The sequence below is a fragment of the Agrilus planipennis genome, unplaced genomic scaffold (assembly GCF_000699045.2).
Source record: "Agrilus planipennis isolate EAB-ADULT unplaced genomic scaffold, Apla_2.0 scaffold97, whole genome shotgun sequence".
In the NCBI taxonomy this organism is placed as follows: Eukaryota; Metazoa; Arthropoda; class Insecta; order Coleoptera; family Buprestidae; genus Agrilus; species Agrilus planipennis.
This window is the reverse complement of record NW_020438864.1, coordinates 282,313-302,140: the sequence shown is the minus strand read 5'-3', so window position 1 is coordinate 302,140 and position 19,828 is coordinate 282,313. Positions and strand designations below refer to the sequence as shown.

Here is a 19,828-nt window from a genome sequence, read left to right as displayed (position 1 = left end):
TTGTGTAGGGTGAATGCAATCTATTAGTAAATTACCTCAAATTAATGAGAAAAGGTTGTTGATGTTGTCACCCCTTGCCGAGCATCGAACTCGTATCCCTCATTAATTTGAGGTTATCTGTAGTGGTAAATTAATTCTCTAATACCGACAGCTTTAGGTTTGTCTATAGTAATTAAAAAATGCATGTTTAATAAAAACTATATGTTCAGACTGAAGAATTTTGAACACGTATGTTAAATAATTTTATCCTTTACTGATTCGTATCGGTTATTTGTCAGTTTATTAAATATTTTAATTATAATAAACGTATTAAAAATGTTTTAGAAACACGGCTATCCGCGTGATCACATTTTTCTTTTTCTTTTACGTACTGCACGTATATTTAAATCAAATGCCTCTTTTTAACTGTCCTACGAAGGAACAAAACTACATTTAAATTTAAAACATTTATTGAAGACTGGAATTATCCCCATACATCCCAAGCTAAAACGCCGAGATCAGGCACACGTGTGGTGGACGGTAGAACATACGTACATGACGAAACTTCGAAGGTTAAATATTACGCAAGTACGATCGGATAGTAAAAACATATATACAGGGATAAATTATTTTATTACCAATAACCTACATTATTGTAGCGGTAATTTAGATTCAACATTCCGAAAATCTAATTAACCTGGAAAATATAAATCATGGAACATATGTAATAAAATTAAACTACACAAGTAACTAAATACTGTGAACTAAATTTAATAACAAATAAGCAAAACACAGAAAAATGTAATTAATAAATTAAATGTAAAAATCTGGTCCCTCATCCAGGCAGTAAAACGACCTGCTAGTTGGTACCTACCAAATACTTCTTCTTACTTTACATCTGTAGGACTTTTAATTTCTTGCATATAGAGATACACGTGCCTCTAATTTGATAACCACAAAACATGAATCGGCAGTTAATAGTGGTGTATCCAGCGCAATGAAGTCAAGTGCATCAAAAACAGCTGTGTACAAATCTTTTAATTAAAAGAAATTAAAATTAATTTATCGCATATTTCGATAATACTTCAAGTAAGTGATGACAGATGAATGCATAACTGTTGTTGTCGAATTGATCACTATCTACAATTCTAGAAAATCACAAAAGCGGAATGATGAAGTACGAACACCTATAAAAGTAAAAATTCAAGTTTTGGTCGACCATTCAGCAATCATGGCTCGAAGTTTGATTTTGGCAGCGCTAGTTTGCATCTCTCTGGGTAAGCATTAATAGTAAACTTGTAGATGATGGTAAGAGTTTGTGTAATTTACATTTTTGTGAAATCGCTAATATTTTAACGATCAATCGGTAAAGCGGTTAAGGGAGTGAATGCATCCTCGTTGCATGAGCGTAGTTAGATCCCGACTACGAAGAATATAAACATCACCCTATAATTGAACAATATTGTAGATTATGGTCTTTGAAGAAACATAGGGTGATTTTTATATTATTGGTAGTCGGGATTTAACTCCACATACGTTTTTATATGAAACGGTGCGCGTACGATTCGAGAGGGTATAATGTAAAGATCGCTGCAAATGATGTACGCCAAATGCCTGATGTTTTGTGCGAGTGAGAAATAATTTTGGTAGACGCTTTAAAGCCTTTTTCTACCGCTCGGTTCTAATTTCGAAAAATTTTTATCGTGCACGTATATATGTATATCTGTGTTTGGTGGTGGAACTGGAACCACTAATTCGTCTATACGTTTTCAGAGAATGGTACGTGGTTTACAAAAAATATATTTTTCACACCAAAACCAATAAATCCATTTACATAATGAATACATAAATTCATTGTAGTACCGATTGATTACTAATGGCTTTTGCCATTTTCGTCAAATTTTACTTTAGTTTAGGGTTCGGTGTACCTTCATTACAATTTTTGTTTGAAGCCGGGCCGTCGACATCAATGTAACTATAGTACATTTGGTAACTAGCACGCGTACTGCACAGGTAGTATATATTTCCTTTCTTTTTTAATTGCCAATCGACTTCTCTGTAAGCCATAAGAAAACTACTATCAATTTGAAATAAAACTCGCTGCCGAGCATGCAGACCAACCGAGCGGCATGGCCTGGAGGTTTAGACCATTGCTTAGCATTCGGGAGGATGCCGGTTCGATTCCGGGTCCGTCTGCCTTGGTCCAAGTTTTTCTGTGGTTTCCTTGGATCACCTAGGCAAATGCTGAGGCAGTAATATTCCACAGATAATCATTCATTCTCTTCTGTCTTCATTTCGTCCGTCTCAACTTTCTCACCCAAACCACCACCCACCCATTCCCACGATTCCTGAAAAGCAGGCTGAAGAGGGCCTCCCGCCCTACCTTCCGGCGTAGGCCGGAGGGACTGCCCGCCCACCAACATTACTGGCTGGTGGGAATGAAACACCCAAAAATTTTAGTTTTTTTTTTCATGCAGTCCAAAAGTGCTTATAAGTTGCCGAAGCGTATGTAGCGTTGCTTTAATTAAAATAAATTAACAAGAATGTTAGTTATCGTTGTTACTTTAAATTATAAAAAATTGTTTGCCTTTTATTGGCGAAATTGAAAAATATCAGTTGAATTGCATTAAAATGACCGTAAGGGAAAATTGTCAATAAATGCGCCTGTTTATCCCTGTTGCTCGCACTAAATTCGCCACGAAAAATATAATACGGTGATGCCTTTAGAAAAGAAACTTTGAAGGAAGTTTGATTTTAGCAGTGCTTTCTTATATCTATTAGAAAACCTGTCCAAAAAAACGCTCATATGATCGACTTTGCTATAATTCTATAATAAATGAAGTACTTTTAGTTTGATGAAAGGTTTTCAGGTCCTCAGTGTGCAAATTTTACGCGAATGTCATAGTAAATATGACGAATCGCGAATCCCGTTTCCGCTCAACTTATTATTTTAGGTACCTCGCTAGCTCCCTACATAAATGTTAACGTAAGTGAATATCGATAAATTATTCAAGTATCAGTTAGGGGGATTTGATGGTTACACTTTAAAGAATTTAGTTTTTATGGTATAGACGCTGTTTGGTCTTATTCAAAGAGCTGAAATTGTTTTTCAAAAACAGTTGATTATCTCAAGAACTACTAGGGATAGGTAATAAATTCGATCTAAAATTTAATAAGGAAACCAAAAGTATAAAAATATACAGGATGTTCCATTTAAATTAACGAAATTAGGACCAGAAGAGCTGATTTTTTTTTTCAAAAACAGTTGATTATCTCAAAAACTACTAAGGATAGGTGTAAGGACCTGCCAATAAATTCGATCTAAAATTTAATAAGGAAACCAAAAGTATAAAAATATATAGGATGTTCCATTTAAATTAACGAAATTAGGTCCAGAAGTTTAGGTCATTTGTTTTGAGATTGATCGAAGTATTTGTTCAGTTAGAAATTTGTTTACAACGTCAACAGTCTCCATTACTTACATTTAAATAGATTAATGAATCCGACGGCACTGTCTTTAATGCAGGGAGAATACTGTTCAAAGAAATTTCGCAAGTGAGCATAAACAACGATTTTTTTGGAAAGAAATTTCTATCTATTCAGGTAAAAAAATTGTAAAAATAAGTAGATAATTGTTTAAAAATTACTTTTAAGTGATAAAATTATCTTAATTGAAAATACTTTTCGTAAAATAATTGCTTAATTATCAGTATGTGACACGATATCGATACCTACAGAGCAGATATTATCACACTTTTGTAAAATAACGTGTGGATTAATTTTATTCATCGATATAATGTTTTATTGTATCGCAAAAGTGCATCAGGCAAATAAAGTGGAACGTGTATGGCATAAGCAGCATATCACTTTAATCATGACAACATTTACTGTACTGCTGCGAAAACGCTGCACCCTACAATTCTTGGGTGTAACTTATATACTTCGTTTACTTTCCGTAGCAATGTGACCTTCAGTTTGACCGGTGCAATGTAGAAAAGAACAGCACTAGGCCAAAAAAGGAAGGAGACAACTCTCGGCCAAACTCTTAACCGGTGAGGAGCGTATAATCCGTACAGTACTGCACGGAAAAATTGACCATTTTATCCACTAAAATTGCATTGCTCAAATGTGCTGTTATTGGTACCATTTACTACTGAAAATATCAACGAGATGTTTATTTATATTTGAAGACATATTAAAGGCTTCAACGATTGTTTTCGACTCGCACTAATATTCATGGTTGAACAAAACTTTTGGCAGGTACTGTATGAAAAGGTATGTTTAATGAACAAGAGCCGAGAGTATAATGAGCTTTTTTCTACCTACCTACCATTTTGCCAGCGCGCATCCAAGACATTGGAAGGGGCACATCGCTACAGAAAGTAAATGAAGTATACCACCGTAACTATACGTAAAGACATTGAGAATTATCACAACTGCACTTAGAACGTTTTATGTTAGTTATTTTAAAATACGAGTGCCATGATTGCCATCTGAATAGCATTCCGGTCTTACAGGTGGTCAAATAGCTATACTTTTCTATATTTCATGTGACGAGTTTAACATCTACCGGTGGTATCACATATCAGATTGCTTTGTAGAGATTAATATGGTCATGCTTGGTCAATGTAAGCACTTACTGTTACGTACATAAAAGTTACAGCACATTTTTTGAATTTTCGGCTAGGCAGAACACGAAATTCGTATCTTTTAACACTTATTGTTAGTTGATTATAGGCTTTCACGACCGGCGTCGAATATAGGTGAGTTTTTGTCCGGGCTGTTGGACCGTGGTCTGTTGGGTGGTTTCATCCACAACTGCGGTGGACATTTTCAAGGGCGATGTCGAAGTCTTCTCTCTTGCGAAACGGCCACAAGTACCCAACAGACCACAGCCCATCAGCCCGAAAAAAAAACTTTTGGGTGTTTCATTCCCACCAGCCTCTAGTGCTGGTGGGCGGGCAGTCCCTCCGGACTATGCCGGAAGGTAGGGCGGAAGGCCCTCTTCAGCCTCCTTTAAGAAAACGTGGGAATTGCTGGGTGGTCGTTCGGGTGAGAAAGATGAGACGGACGAAATGAAGACAGAAGAGAGTGAAAGATTATCTGTGGAATATTACTGCCTCAGCATTTGCCTAAGTGATCCAAGGAAACCACAGAAAAACTTGGACCAAGGCAGACGGACCCGGAATCGAACCGGCATCCTCCCGAATGCTAAGCAATGGTCTAGACCTCTAGGCCATGCCGCTCGGTCATCAGCCCGTACAACCATAGACATATATTAATGGACGTGGCTTAGTCATATGTCGTTGTAATAATTTCTTGACTCGAAAAATGAGGGAGATGGCGTATGGTTTCGGACTAATGCTATCTCTTTCATGACATGCTTACGCACCATCGTGAGAGAGATGCATATTGTCCGAAACTTCGTTCCATCTCTTTCGTTTGTTGTACCACAATTCTGACCGCTAAGGCATGTCCATTAGTAAACGTCGATGCGTACAACAACTCACTTATTATTAACATGACGAAATATTGAGAATCGTTTTGCTTAATACTGACGTCACCAGACATGTTTTAATTTATTAAATTATGGTTATTATCCATATCCGTCAATTATTCCTTCCATTAAAATATTTCCCATAGAATTATTTATTTTCAAGTACCTGTATGTATAATCCATGCCGATTACGTTTAAAGCGATACTAACAATTTCTCCCACTAGCTCGTTGCTTCGTAAGCGAAAATAATAAAAATTACAATTTGAATCCGAATTTGTAAAAAAATAAAATAACAGCAGAAATAAATGTAGGTATTTTAATTGATATTACAAATTAAATAGTAATAATTAAGAAACTTGAAATAATTTTAAATAAACAACGTCAAAATTGAATTGATTACAAGTTACCTAATTCTACTATTTCAACTCATCAGTCAAGATAGATGATATGCCGTTTTTATGCCAAAAAGCGGAATTTTGTATTTATCATTCTAAAGCGGCGTTTTACTTCCCGCAAAGTTTGAACTCATATTATACAACCATATTATATAACCCCTTCAAAGGGAGGTAGACTTAAAATAGCGATGGGTTGCTATTTTTCTTTTGTTTTCGTGGAGGAGGGAATTCTTTATAAAAACCCAGCCGTCCGAAGGACTAAGAACTGTTAGACTCTCAAGGAAGGAGTCCTCCAAAATACTGACTGAAACCCCTCTATCTCGGACCGTACTTTAGTACCGTTATTTCGGAGTGTTTTTAAACTGATATTATTTAACAACCTGTTATTTTTAAGCTGAAAATAATAGGTTCGGTATTCAGTAATGAATCACGATCAGTTTACTAACTTGAACCCCCAAACCTCCGACCAACGTTCCTGCATACCGGTTAAGATGTTTAATAATTTCTCGATCACAGCACAGTGGGTATTTTCGCAAAATCAGTGCAATTTGCAATAGGTACAGATGTGGTGATAAAAGAGCCGAACATGTAATTATTCAATTAGAACGGGTACTAAAAATTAGGTCGTTTTGACGCCTATATACCTATCGTAAACAATTAATTTATTTTGATATCTGAAATGTAAATTAATTATAATTTTCCTTTATTAGCATTTCCCCAAGACTTCCAATTTGAGGAATACGATTCATCGGATTCTCTTAGAATTGTTGGAGGGTCTAACGCATCAATAAACGATTATCCCTTTGCAGTGCAAATTTATACGGGTTATCGCTTTTGCGGTGGATCGATATTATCTAACGCATGGGTACTTACGGCAGGTCACTGTTTACTTGAGTAAGTACGAGTGAATTTTGTCACAAGTTAGTCAATTGTCAATGTGTCTAACAAAGGTGCATACATATCTATATCTATTTAGTACAAGATACTTATTTAGGATTTATAAATTAGGTATTTTTATTATTATTGTTCAATAAACCTTCTTTTATTTTATGTAGACTCATTGTAGACTTAAAATTGAAACAGTTATAATTCCTAATATATATTAATTATGTATATTTAAAACATCTGAAGAAACCACACCGTGGCGAAACGTATGTTAACTTGACAATAAAATTGATTAACTTTTAATTTTACTCTTCGTGATTAATTACATTCTCTTCTTTTATAGCGCAAATGTAATAAATGTAACAATTCTTGCTGGTGCTCAACGTCAGGGGCTAGATGGTGTTCTAGTAGAAGCTGAAGAACTGTACATCCATCCTCAGTACTCTGAGCCCCCTAACGACACTGAAGCAGGTCCCGACTATGATATCGGTTTGATTAAATTGTTACAAAATCTGACCTTCAGTGATACAATTAGGAGTGTTCAACTAATTGATGACAATCAACAAGTAGCAGCAGGAACCAATGCCACAGTTTTAGGGTGGGGATCGCAGTCAGAAGATGTAAATGCCAGTTATACTGATGAACTTCAAGCAGTTTCTGTACCAGTTGTCGCACAAGACAGATGTAGAAGTATTCTTAATCTTACCGAAGAGTACCTCACTGATAGGATGCTGTGTGCTGGTTACGACGAAGGTGGCAGGGATGCCTGTTCGGTAAGTTGGATGGTTCTGCTATCGTAGCACCTCATATTATATCGAAATAAGGGAAAAGCCAATTATTGCATCTCAAACGTGAGAAGATGGTCGTAAAAGGGCAATTATTTATATTAAAATTTGTCAGTGACAGAAATCTTATTGATTTTTAAGTTTTTCAAAGTCGTTGAAAATGTATCTAAGCATCCCGTTTTCTGTAAATAGAAATAATGAAGGGTATATTCGATAGATAGATTATTTACTGCAATAGTTTAGCTAAAATAATTTTAATAAGATTTAAACATGTGTGAAATTAATATTCAATTTTCATTCAATACAAATTATCTTAAATCAATGAGGAAAAATTCTTGATGCTATTATACCCTCGTCGTGAATCGAATCCCGAATCTTTGGCTTTACGCACCACTGATTTCACTACTAAGCTCTCAAGGTGACAGTTACGGTAATTTGTAGTGGGTGGAAGTTTAATTCGTTTCACATTATTATTACAATTTTATTACATGTTAACCGCTATTAAAAAACTTCTTAAAGTGTTTCATAAAATATTTTTTTTTAAATTATTGAGTGGTATCAACAGTAAGACGCGTTAGAGTTAGAGTTAGAGAGCGTTAAAGTTAGAATAGTAAACGCATGAATCACAAGTTCCAAATAAGAAGTCGATAAAATTGATCAGATCAATTATCTCATCTTCAGAAGTATTATCAAAGAAGACACACTAGGAGTAGAAAAATCAATTTTGGGTCATGACTGAAAAAAATACACAGCTGCTCCCACTCCGTCCAATTTATATTTGATACTCATGCACGTATTGTTCTGATCCAATGATATTATGAATTCTATAGGTTCAACATTACTGTTGATGTCACCTAATTAATTGTTTCTTCAACAATAATTTATTTTAGCTGAGCAATTTTATTATCATTAAATCTATCATTTCATTTTGTCGTACTTTTCATTATTTTTTTTTAGCAAACAGTTAAATTCCATATACAAAAAATAAGATGGAAAGATAGAGGAGTTATTGATATTTTTTGAACGTATTATTAACAGAGATTAATTCTAGACATAGTATGGTTATGATCAAAAGCGTAGAACAAATTTTATTTGTAAATATCTCAAATTTTAGGGTGATTCCGGAGGACCCTTGGTTGCCAATAACACTCTCATTGGTATCGTATCGTGGGGACGTGGCTGCGCGCGGGAACAATCTCCAGGAGTCTACGCTAACGTTACAAACCTTCGTCAGTATATTAGAGATGTTACATCACTTTAAAAAAAATAATTATTAAAAAAAAAGATATTCGAGTTGTTTCCTTTTTTTAATGCTTTTTCCCGTTATTGATTCCTAGTTCCCAATATAAGTAATGAATCACGATCAGTTTACTAACTTGAACCCCCAAACCTCCGACCAACGTTCCTGCATACCGGTTAAGATGTTTAATAATTTCTCGATCACAGCACAGTGGGTATTTTCGCAAAATCAGTGCAATTTGCAATAGGTACAGATGTGGTGATAAAAGAGCCGAACATGTAATTATTCAATTAGAACGGGTACTAAAAATTAGGTCGTTTTGACGCCTATATACCTATCGTAAACAATTAATNTTATTTCATTGGAATTCTTTGGGAAATAAAACTTTTCCATTCATATCTAAGAATATTAATTGAATTTTTCAAAATGGAAAGAATTGTTTTTCCTTTTATATTGAATGGCTTTAAATAGAATCTATAAATTTAGCATTGGTTGCCATTGAAAATCAATGGAAATTTTTATTTTTCCATTTATGCCAAAGGGTTTTTAATGGAATTTACAAAATTTCCATTGATTTCCATTGAAGCTTTTCGTTAACAATAGAGAAAACGATAGAAAAAATAAAGAGTGCGTACATAGGATTTGTAGATTTAAAAGAACCTTTTGACAATCTTAAATGGGACAAGATGTTAAATATACTTAAAAATGCAGAGATGAGGTACAAAGATAGAAGAGCGATACTTAGTATGTACAACAGGCAGTTATAGAGCTAGGGATGCAACGTAGAGTAAATATTAGGAAGGGAGTCAGACAGGGATGCACACACAATAGATGCGATATGGACAAAACAATACTGTATGAAAATAAATAAAAGTAAAACAAAAATACTAGAGAAAGAGCGAATACAAAAATAGGAGACGAAAAATTAGAAGTGGCCAATTTTAGGTTTCTAGGAAGTCAGATAAGTCAGGACGGAAGGAGTACTAGCGATAGAAAGCACAGTATAGTGCAGGAATGAGATCCTGTGCCCGCGAACGGCTGATTTAGAAATTTGAAAAAGGTTGTTAAATGTGAATTTTTGGAGCACGGCGCTGTACGGGTGCGAGGACAGTGGACGCGGCGAAAAAGGAACGTTCGAAATGTGGTGTTACAGACGAACGATGAGGATACCGTGGATAGAGAATGTTAGAAATGAAGAGATATTAGAATGAATAAGAGAACAGAGGACCCTATGGAAGTCAATAAGGAATAGGAGAGATAGGTTAGTCGGACACCTTCCCAGGCATGAAGGTCTAGTCAGAGACATATTAAAGGTAGAAACGGAAGTTAGGATGGGTAGAGGTACACCTAGATTCGAAAATAGTTAAGGATATGGATTGTTCTAGTTTTAGGGAAATGTGAAGATTAGCTCAGGATAGGAAAGAGTGGAGGTGCATGTCCAACCAGTCTTAGGCCTGACAACCTTATGATGATGAAATTTTTCTGCAGTAATGTGTAGAAACTATCAGAAGTGAATCACAATTTCTATCTTAGTTCTCATCCACACGTCGTACGTAGTTTCCATAAATCACTGGCCAAAGTTGTTTTTGAAAAGTAAGATATATCAACCTGCAAGAAGGGGATTACCATTGTTACTGTTTCCGTTTGTTAGATCATGGTAAATGGTGTTATTTAATGAATGAAATTTATTTAATTGCCTTACGAACAAAATTAGTTTAGTTTTCAATCGCTGTCTGAAAACGTATCCAACAACTTCTGCAGAAGACGTTGTGTCTTCTGTGGCAGGGGTTTCCACGGGAGCGGTAGATGTGCTGGCGTGGGGTGGTGGAAATGAGGTGACGGTGAAGGTTGTGTAATTTTACAGCTATTTGGTCACAACGTAGCTTTGCAATTAGATAGTCTCGCTGAGGTATTTGCTGGTTAACTAGAGAGAGTTCTCATATCTGGTTTATCCCGTATTCTCTTGTCCTTTTATATGATTTCTGGAGCTCTTACTATTCTGCGGATGTCTCATAGTATGACCTTCATGATTTGAAGAAAGAACCAGGAAATGTAAATGTTGCATAATCGGGTCATGTGATTGGACTTAAAAAGCAATTTTACTAATAGCATATAGTACGAGCTTTCGAGTTGGCCTTGACAACTTATTCGTATCCATGTGGACCCAACTCCACATTTGTAACGGTCGCAGTTATAAATCATGTCCACGTGGAGTGCTTCCGAGAATCGATTTGCATCTCAAGCTATATTAGTATTAAATTTATAAAAATCATAGCCGTACAATTTTCTATGATCGAACTATCTTATTATTATTGTACGACGAATGTAGCAACTGTTGCGGCGATCGCTGATCCATGTGAAACACTGATCCGGCGTCATACTCCACCTTCCTTGACGACAGTTAGTGTCGGTGTCTTCGGCTTGCTTGAAGATGATGTTGAAGAATTCGGCTCACGCTGGCTGTGAGGCGACGCTAAAAACCGCAAGACTCCGTAGCTCTTGCGCAGGCGCGAAATAATTTTGAGTCATGTCTATGATTTTGCTCTTGCCGCTTTTTTATTCGAATTCAAACAAACGATCTCAAGCGTTCTGATCTGTGGAGTAGAAATAAACTGGGCAGTAATCTACTAATAATTGATAATGTAGGCAGAAAAATGATACTCATATACAATGTAAACGCATTCTTTATTAGTATGAATGGAAAATAAAATAAATAAAAAATTGTTTCAACAAATTTATAATGAAAAAGTAGTCCCTTCTAAACATGTTTAATTAATTATTAAATTTATTGTAATTATGGACAGGTCTCTATGAAACAAAGCTAAAACATCACAAAAAACGAAGAAACAATTCTCACTTTAAACTTTTTCGAAGGTTTCTATTAAAGTACAGTACAACTGTTTCGATTAGATTAAGTCTTTCTGAAGAGTACATACAAAATGGTTTTGTACATTTGAATCCTAATGTACTCCTTTCTGCTTTCGTTAACTTTATTATTTAGAAAAATAAAAAAGGTTTCTCATTTAATGTTTAGAAAAACTCATGTTTGGGATTAGATTACATACGTACTTTATTTTTTCTTAGATGGGAAATATTCCTGTTTAGCCATTTTACGTTTTCTTAAATTCCTACTTTGTTTTTGAACTTTTTCTATATGCTTTCCAAATACCTTGAGTGCTACTTGAAATGCTTCATCATCCAGTTGATTCATTGCACTGCGATACGTTTCCATTGCTATCTTCAATTGCGTTTCACGGTCTTGATGTACTTCTTTGTTATTTATATTTTTCTGATTTTGCAAATGATTAATATATAAGATATAACGTAAAAACGTCTGCCTAATAATATAAACAAATACATTAAAATGTTCGACACTACTTAAAGCAGCACCACTTAGAAACTAAACACAAAAATATGTAATTGTTTTAAGAAAGAAGAATAAATTGGCTTTTTAAACAATGATTATGAGTCTTTGTTTAATGCATAGATTAAACACTGTTGCATGTGCACAATTCTGCAGGTGAAGGAAATCCAAAAACGAATGAAATAAGTCAGCATACACGATTAACCATGAATTGAATTGACGGTTAAAAATGTAGTTAGAGGTTTGAACGATTTAAAAATATGAAAAAGGGCAGCAAGACGATTCTCATAGACATTCTTGACAGGAGTCAATTTCGCGCCTGCGGTTTTTAGTGTCGCCTCTGGGTGTGTGGGTCGAGGCAGATAAGTGGTGATGAACGTTTGGAGATCGTTGTAGTGGCATAGGTTGTACTGTTGTGCTTCCTATACCTCATCTTTTTAATGCTTGTATGTCTAGAGGACATGCGGTGGGCGGCGGGTAGGTCGGTGGTAATACCGCTGTTAGTACAGGGTGGTATGAAGGTGGTAGAGTCGTTCGGTGGCATCTTCCGTAGGCCGCGACAGATCGTCCGGTATACGTGACTCAGACTGACAGAGGGATAGCCAGAAGATATTTCTGTCCTCATGCGTTAGCAAGAGTTCAGTATCGTAGGGTGAAGTGAATCTGTACCCATCCTCTTTTAATTTTCCTTTCGGTCGAATAATCGGCTGCTGCTGATCTCAAAAGGCAAGAGATCTGTAGTCTATCCTATCGTGTATGTATTCTTAAGTGACATCAAGATGGGCGTTGATCAGATGTCGCCGACGATCTGTCAAGGGCTAGGGTTACCAATTCCTTGCTACGGGTCCTGTTAGTAGCCCTTGTTTAAAGAACTTTTCACTGCCAGTAGTAAGTCGTCGGCCGTCGGCAACACAAATTACAAAGATGCAAATTAAAATTGAATGTGAGAGAATGAGGAAAGAGGCGAAGTCGTAAAGCAATGAAAAGCGTAATGTACTCGAAAATAATATATTACAGGAAATCACCTTCATAGATGATAGTGTTTTTACAATAATAGGGAGATGTCACATCAACACATTACACATTGACGGTCTTTCCAGGCATGTAGATTTGAAAAACATATCTATCAAAATATAAATAAAAAAAGTAGGTTTATTTCGGTCAAAACTACAACATCCTGTATCATTGTCATAAGGCCTTTAACCAGAAGAAAATTAGAGCAACCTACACTTTTTTACGAACAGCAGCCTAAACTAGGTTTAATTTTTCTAGTATGTCTCGAACTAGCCCTTTATGTTTCAGAAAGTGTCCTGACAATCTAACTCGCCTATTTGTAATTAACTTCCAGACAGCCTCNTTCTTTACATCGACTGTCACATTTTCGTTTAACATAATTTAAAGAGGGGACATTTCCCTTAATAATTTAATATTACTAAGAATACATTTAGGAAGTTTTAAATTTTTAGTTTCTATGATATTATCGTTATCGCAGAATTTGATAAATTTCCGTTCAGTATATAAAAATTCTGCTTCTTCACCTGGCTTATCGAGTTTCTGATGAAAAATTTGCAGCGATTGCAATATTGAAGCTGAAAGACCTTTGGGCGGGTCCAGAGCTGGCTTGGGAGCATCTATGGAGATGGTCCATTGTTATATACGTATGTCCTATCGTGTACTAGCCGAATGACTCAATGAGGTCTTGTATACGGAGGCTGGAGAGGTTTCCTGATCGAATTAAACCTCTTAAACTCGTGGGAGCCCGTAAAGGAAAAGAGAATACTCACTAGGATGGAAGCTGGCTCAAGCCTGATGAATTGCAAAAATCGCCGGGAATATTAGTTAGTTAGTTACATGGAGAAATTCTGTCAAGAAAGCCCTGCGGGATCAGCACTAAGCGCTCTGGCCACGGCGTCCCAGGATCGCACATTAGAGCAAGCTATTAGGGTGCGATGTGCGCGGATTGCGGATTCTTGTAACCCCGATGAGTCGGGCCAGTTTTGAGAATAGGGCGAACTCGAATTAAGCTCCCTGTCAATCGTAATCATCAGCAGAGTACCGCATAGGCTATCTAGATAACCTGTCCACGATGGTAAATCATTATTGGAACCCTTAGCACAGTGACAACTTGATGAGATCGAGGTGACTTTCTGGTGTGATAAAATTTCTTAGAGCTGAACGGTTGTATGGGTGGATTTTTGAGTGCTGATGTATGGTTGGCAAGAACATGCCCAGTAGTTGATCTCCTCACCCATGCTTGACCAGAAGAATTTTAACGACACTAGACGAGCGGCAACTGTGACGCTTGAGTGAACCATGTTGTGCAGGACATCGAATGCCGTACGTCGTAGGGACTCATTTAAATAAGGCACGAAGAAACTTCGCAGAAAATGGAGTAGCTGTCGACAGTCATGTCTAAGCTCAAAGTGGTTGTGACGTGTTGCAGCTCCCGGATCACACGCCTATCACGAGTTTCATTACATTTTAGCTTTTCTAAATCAATACATCTCCTACCTTCCCTCTTTTTCATTGTAGATATTGTTTTTAAATACATCCGTATACCTTAAGTGTATAACTGTTTATTTTTTTACTTATTTCTTCTTAGAAAATAACTAATTGCAAAGATATTTAAAAATTTCCATAATTACCAACATCAGGATAGGAAGGAGTGCAGGTGTGTTTTCAACCAGTCTTAGGACTGACGACTCTATGGTGATGATGAATTACCAATAAATATATCAATATTAAGCTGTTTCAAGAAAATTGACTATTTTGTCAACATTGAAGAAACGAGTATTATAACATTAACACTTACAGGTGGCATTTCTTAGTTTGCCACTTTTTTTTTTAGTTTTGGAATTTTATAACTCGGCAACAAATAGTTATCGAATTATCGATATTTATCAATATATTGATATATCGATATAAATTTATTGATAGTAGAGCTATTAATATATTGATAACTATCGATAATTATCAATTATCTTTATATATCGATATGTCGAAAGTTATCATTTGCTATTATTGTTATATTTTCGCCTAACACTAAGAAGGTCTGCCTGAAAGATGATACTTTTCAATTCCAGGCTGTATCTCAAAAACCAAAGTAATACGAAAAATTCTGCTGACGTCACCATTCATTCTACAAAAAAGTAGCAGACCTTCGCGAAAACTGCAACCTTCATCATTAAATATAAGGAAGATACCCCGCAAAAATGTCGAAAATGGTATACCCTGTACGTCTGAGAAAATAAATAAGTTCAGTTCATCTGTTGTGGCAATATTTAACGGTAATAGGCGTGCACTGACATAAAGCACGAATTCATTAGGACAAAGACTAATCTGCACGTGCTGGCATACCTACTACTCCAAAGTTAATTTGTTTTATCACATTTTCGACAGACGTCATTTTAACCACACATATTGGAACAATTTTTAATAACACGAGTTCAGCTTCTAACTAGCGATTCAGAAACCTTCAATGACACTGATTTTCGAGCATTGTCTGGGTAAGGCATTAAAAGTAAGAAGAAGATTGTTTAAAATCGCGTAATTTCTGCTTTCATGAAATGGCTGAGGACTTCGTGATCAATTGATTGAATGGCCAAAACAGTCTCATAACGCCGGCTGATCGCGAAACCTCAGTTATTTTACGATATGAATTATATGAACTCATGGTGGAAGGATTTATCAATACCAATAACCAATTTTTTATAAAAGATAAGTTAATAATGCAGTGTTAAATGGGACAAGATGCTAAATATACTTAAAAATGTAGGGATGAGTTACAAAGATAGAGAATGATACTTAGTTTGTATAAAGAGCAACAGGCAGTTATAGAGTTAGGGATGCGACATAGAGAAATAAATATTAGGAAGGGAATCAGACAGGGATGCACACTGTCATCGCTACTTTTTAATCTATACATCGAAGATGCCATCAACATCATTAAAGACAGTACAACTGTAGGAATAGATATACAGGGGCAAAAGGATAGTATGCTTAGATTTGCAGATGATATAGCAGCATTAGCATCTAGCAAGGAGGAGTTAGAGATAGCTTTAATTAAAATGGAAGCGGTATTGGCAAAACAGTACTGTATGAAAATATAAATAGAACAAAAATACTAATATGTAAGGAAAGAAAAAGTAGGAAAAGAGCGAATATGAACATAGGAGACGAAAAATTAGAAGAAATGACCGATTTTAGATATCTAGAAAGTCAAATAAGTCAGGACGGAAGAAGTGGTAGAGATATAAAGAGAGGATAGCGCAGGGTCGTGTCGCCTTTAATAAAAAGAAGTCACTTCTATGCTCGCGAACGGTTAATTTAGAAATTCGAAAAAGGTTGTTAAAGGTGTATGTTTGGAGCACGGCGTTGTACGTTGCGAAACATGGTAAGTGGGCACGGGAGAAAAACAAGGTTAGAAGCATTCAAAATGTGGTGTTACAGACGAACGATGAGGATACCGTGGATAGAGAAGGTTAGAAATGAAGAGGTATTAGAAAGAATAGGAGAACAGAGGACTCTATATAATTCAGTAAGAAATAGGCGAAATAGGTTAGTAGGACATCTTCTCAGAGACATATTCTAATTTTAGGGAAACGCGAAGATTAGCTGAGGATAGGAAAGAGTGGAGGTACGTTTTCAACCAGTCTTAAGACTGATGACCTTATGGTGATTATGATGAAGATTATCAATATTATCCACTAGTCGGATTTTTGCCGTTGGTCATTGTTTGGTTTGGTAGTTAAATTACAGTTCATTACTAGTTCTCTAGTTTTTGGTTTGTTTTGGCTCATTTTTGGTTCCTTTAATCAAGCATACCAAGATTCCTTATTAAGCAAATACCTTCCCTATATGTTTTTTGAGTTGACCACCACTTATCCACTTCCAACCTAATCTAGCTTAATTTATCAACTTAGGTTGGGTTACGTTAGGTTTTGGGATAGATATTTCAACTTTCAACAACTTTAATAATAAGTCATCCTCGTGCCTTTGCATCCTTTCCCAAGACTCTCTTCATTTGAAATTATGAGATGATATGTATATGATGTAGATCGATAAATATGTACTTGTCAGGATGACGAGGAATGAAGCAAAATATTACGGGCTAATATAATCTTACTTTATACACAACGACATTATCAAAACTAAAACTGAATATATATAGACAGATTTAACCGCACTAAACTACATTAGTATCAAAAGGGTCAAATGCTCAACACTTCAGTAATTAGTACAACAGGAACAATCAACCCACTGTGTCGGGACTTACCACGATCAAAGATAAGCTGTGTAGCGAACTGTCGTACCTGAACTAAATAAACGAAATAAAACAATCATAAGTAGTCAGTACTCCAAAGGACTACCTTAATGATTAACATAAAATAATCATCTCCAATTAATATTGCACCGAACTGGTGTAAAGCAGGTTTTTGGAGATAAACATTAATAGAGAAAAGCATGATGGAGGCTAACCTCGAAAAAGTAAAAATTAAAAATACAGTTTCAAAGAAATATTGTAATAATAATATCTTTAACTGCCTAAGGAGCGCTAACGAATCAGGCTTATGGTCAGGCTGATACAGGAGAATCAATTTTTTAATATTTTCCCTTGTAAGATTCTTTTTGTCTAAAGATTTATGAAAATGCTTGATATTGGATTTCAAACGTTCTACAACCATTCTATGTTTATCTTGTAAAAAGTTTGCAATTGTATCTAAAGCACTTAAAAATTCTTTTTTATACAACATATCTATATCACAGTTTGCTGCACTGGATCCACAGCTATCAATTTTTGGCGAAAGTCTTCATTTACGGTGATGTCTTTCGAAATCCTGTTCTAGCAAAAATTTTGGCATTTTGGAATTTCATCTTCCTTTTGATTTATTAAAATGAGGGTTTTTCTGGTTCCAATAATAATGTACATTGCGCCTACTATATTCCTGTATATAGGTATGTCAATTTTAGAAATAGGATCTTGGCATTTTTGCGTACCGAAACATTGTTTATATAACACTGTGCATATCTACGAATTATCTCCTTAAGTTGCTACGGATGCAATAAAATGCCATGGGAAACATGGCTGGAAATATTGACCAAAAGTCCTATTTCTTGATGATGCTATATGCTACAAGGGTAATCTCTGCTACCTGCGAGAGTTCAATGAACACCGAACTAAGGACCGATATTACTTTTAATTTACATAGAGACTATATTCTTTTGTAATCTTATTAAAAACTAAAACACTTTTGAATGTTTCATTCCCACCAGCCAGTAATACTGGCGGGCGGGCTGTCTCTCCAAACTACGCTGGAATGTAGGGCAGAAGACTTTCTTCAGTCCCCTTTCAGGAATCGTGGGAATGGGTGGGTGGTGGTTCCGGTGACTGGCAAAATGAAGACAGAAGAGAATGAAAGATTATCTATGGAATATTACTGACCCAGCATTTGCCTAGGTGATCCAAGGAAACCACAGAAAACTTGAACCAAGGCAGACGATCCCGAATGCTAAGCAATGGTCTAAACCTCTACGCCATGCCGCTCGGTGTAATCTTATTACAGTCCGTACATGAATGCTCTTTGAGTTTTTCAAACAGAATTACCTCTAGGCATTTTTACATTATGAATGAAGTGTATTTCTAACGTATGTATTTACTAATTAATTACACATGTTGAAAAACCAACTGAAGCAGCATCCTCCGGTATCTCCCCTTTTGACTAGGGCCTGATGGAAGATAGAACTTTTATTTCTGCCTCTGATTCCATACTTAATGTAAATAGGTATTACAGCTAACTTCGGCTTCTTTAGAGATGTTGCAATTTACTCGTTAATACAATTTGTTTAGTAACTACGGAACGACTCATTTGTCGTATGTATCCGACACAATAAATCACCAACAAGAAGAAATTGACATCAAACAAAAAAAAATTGAAGATGAAACGAAAGCGACTGTAATGTAAGACCTCGTTTTCACTCATTAACGTTCCTTTTATATTTGAAATAGCGCACACCGCTGATTTGATATTAGACAGGATAAACAGGACTGATTTCATATTTATTCTAATTAGATAAGTACTAATTTATTAACAGTATGTATCTTAATGCAACGTTCGCATATCTTATTCCTATAAACCTACTTATTAGCTGCATCCCGTCCCCTCTGTTTTTAAAGCCTTTTTCATACAGGCCGTCCCATAAGAAGTGAGTCGATGACATAGAGAAATGGTTTTGAAGGGTGATATATTTGTAACTGACTGATGCTGGTCCGCTTTGCACTCATTTCTACATCCATTCTGATTAAAAAGAGAAAATAAAAAAAACTGCTAAATGGCAGAATAATATTTGCTAATAAAAACGATTGTTTTAAGTTTTTATGGAACATACATTGCTAACAGTGAAAAAGAGCAAAATATTGGGATCCGTCAAATGGGAGGAGCCTAAAAACATGGCGCTGATTAGGGAAAATTTATCGTAGTTCCTATAGAGTACCGTGTAATTTCCAAGTTTTTAAATTACGATAAAATGATAAGTATTGACACAATATGTGATTGGGCTGACACAAAGCTTCGGAAAGGAAATTTCGTTGAAGGTGAGCGTGTTTTTAATGCCAATCACATTATAAAATTCGGAAATAACAAATCCGGAAGCTAGCCTTCAAATTCCGTCAAGTTTACTGCCTA

At 35.8% G+C, this 19,828-nt stretch overlaps 1 protein-coding gene across 1 annotated transcript; it reads left to right on the top strand.

Moving 5' to 3' along the window:
- The first annotated feature begins 1,147 nt into the window (after positions 1–1,147).
- LOC108736273 (trypsin-7-like) lies at positions 1,148–8,839 on the top strand. Its single transcript, XM_018468631.2, has 4 exons — positions 1,148–1,256; positions 6,583–6,766; positions 7,101–7,530; positions 8,657–8,839. Exons 1-4 carry the CDS (start codon positions 1,211–1,213, stop codon positions 8,801–8,803), a joined length of 807 nt encoding a protein of 268 aa, XP_018324133.1. The 5' UTR covers positions 1,148–1,210; the 3' UTR covers positions 8,804–8,839.
- Positions 8,840–19,828: the final 10,989 nt, after the last annotated feature.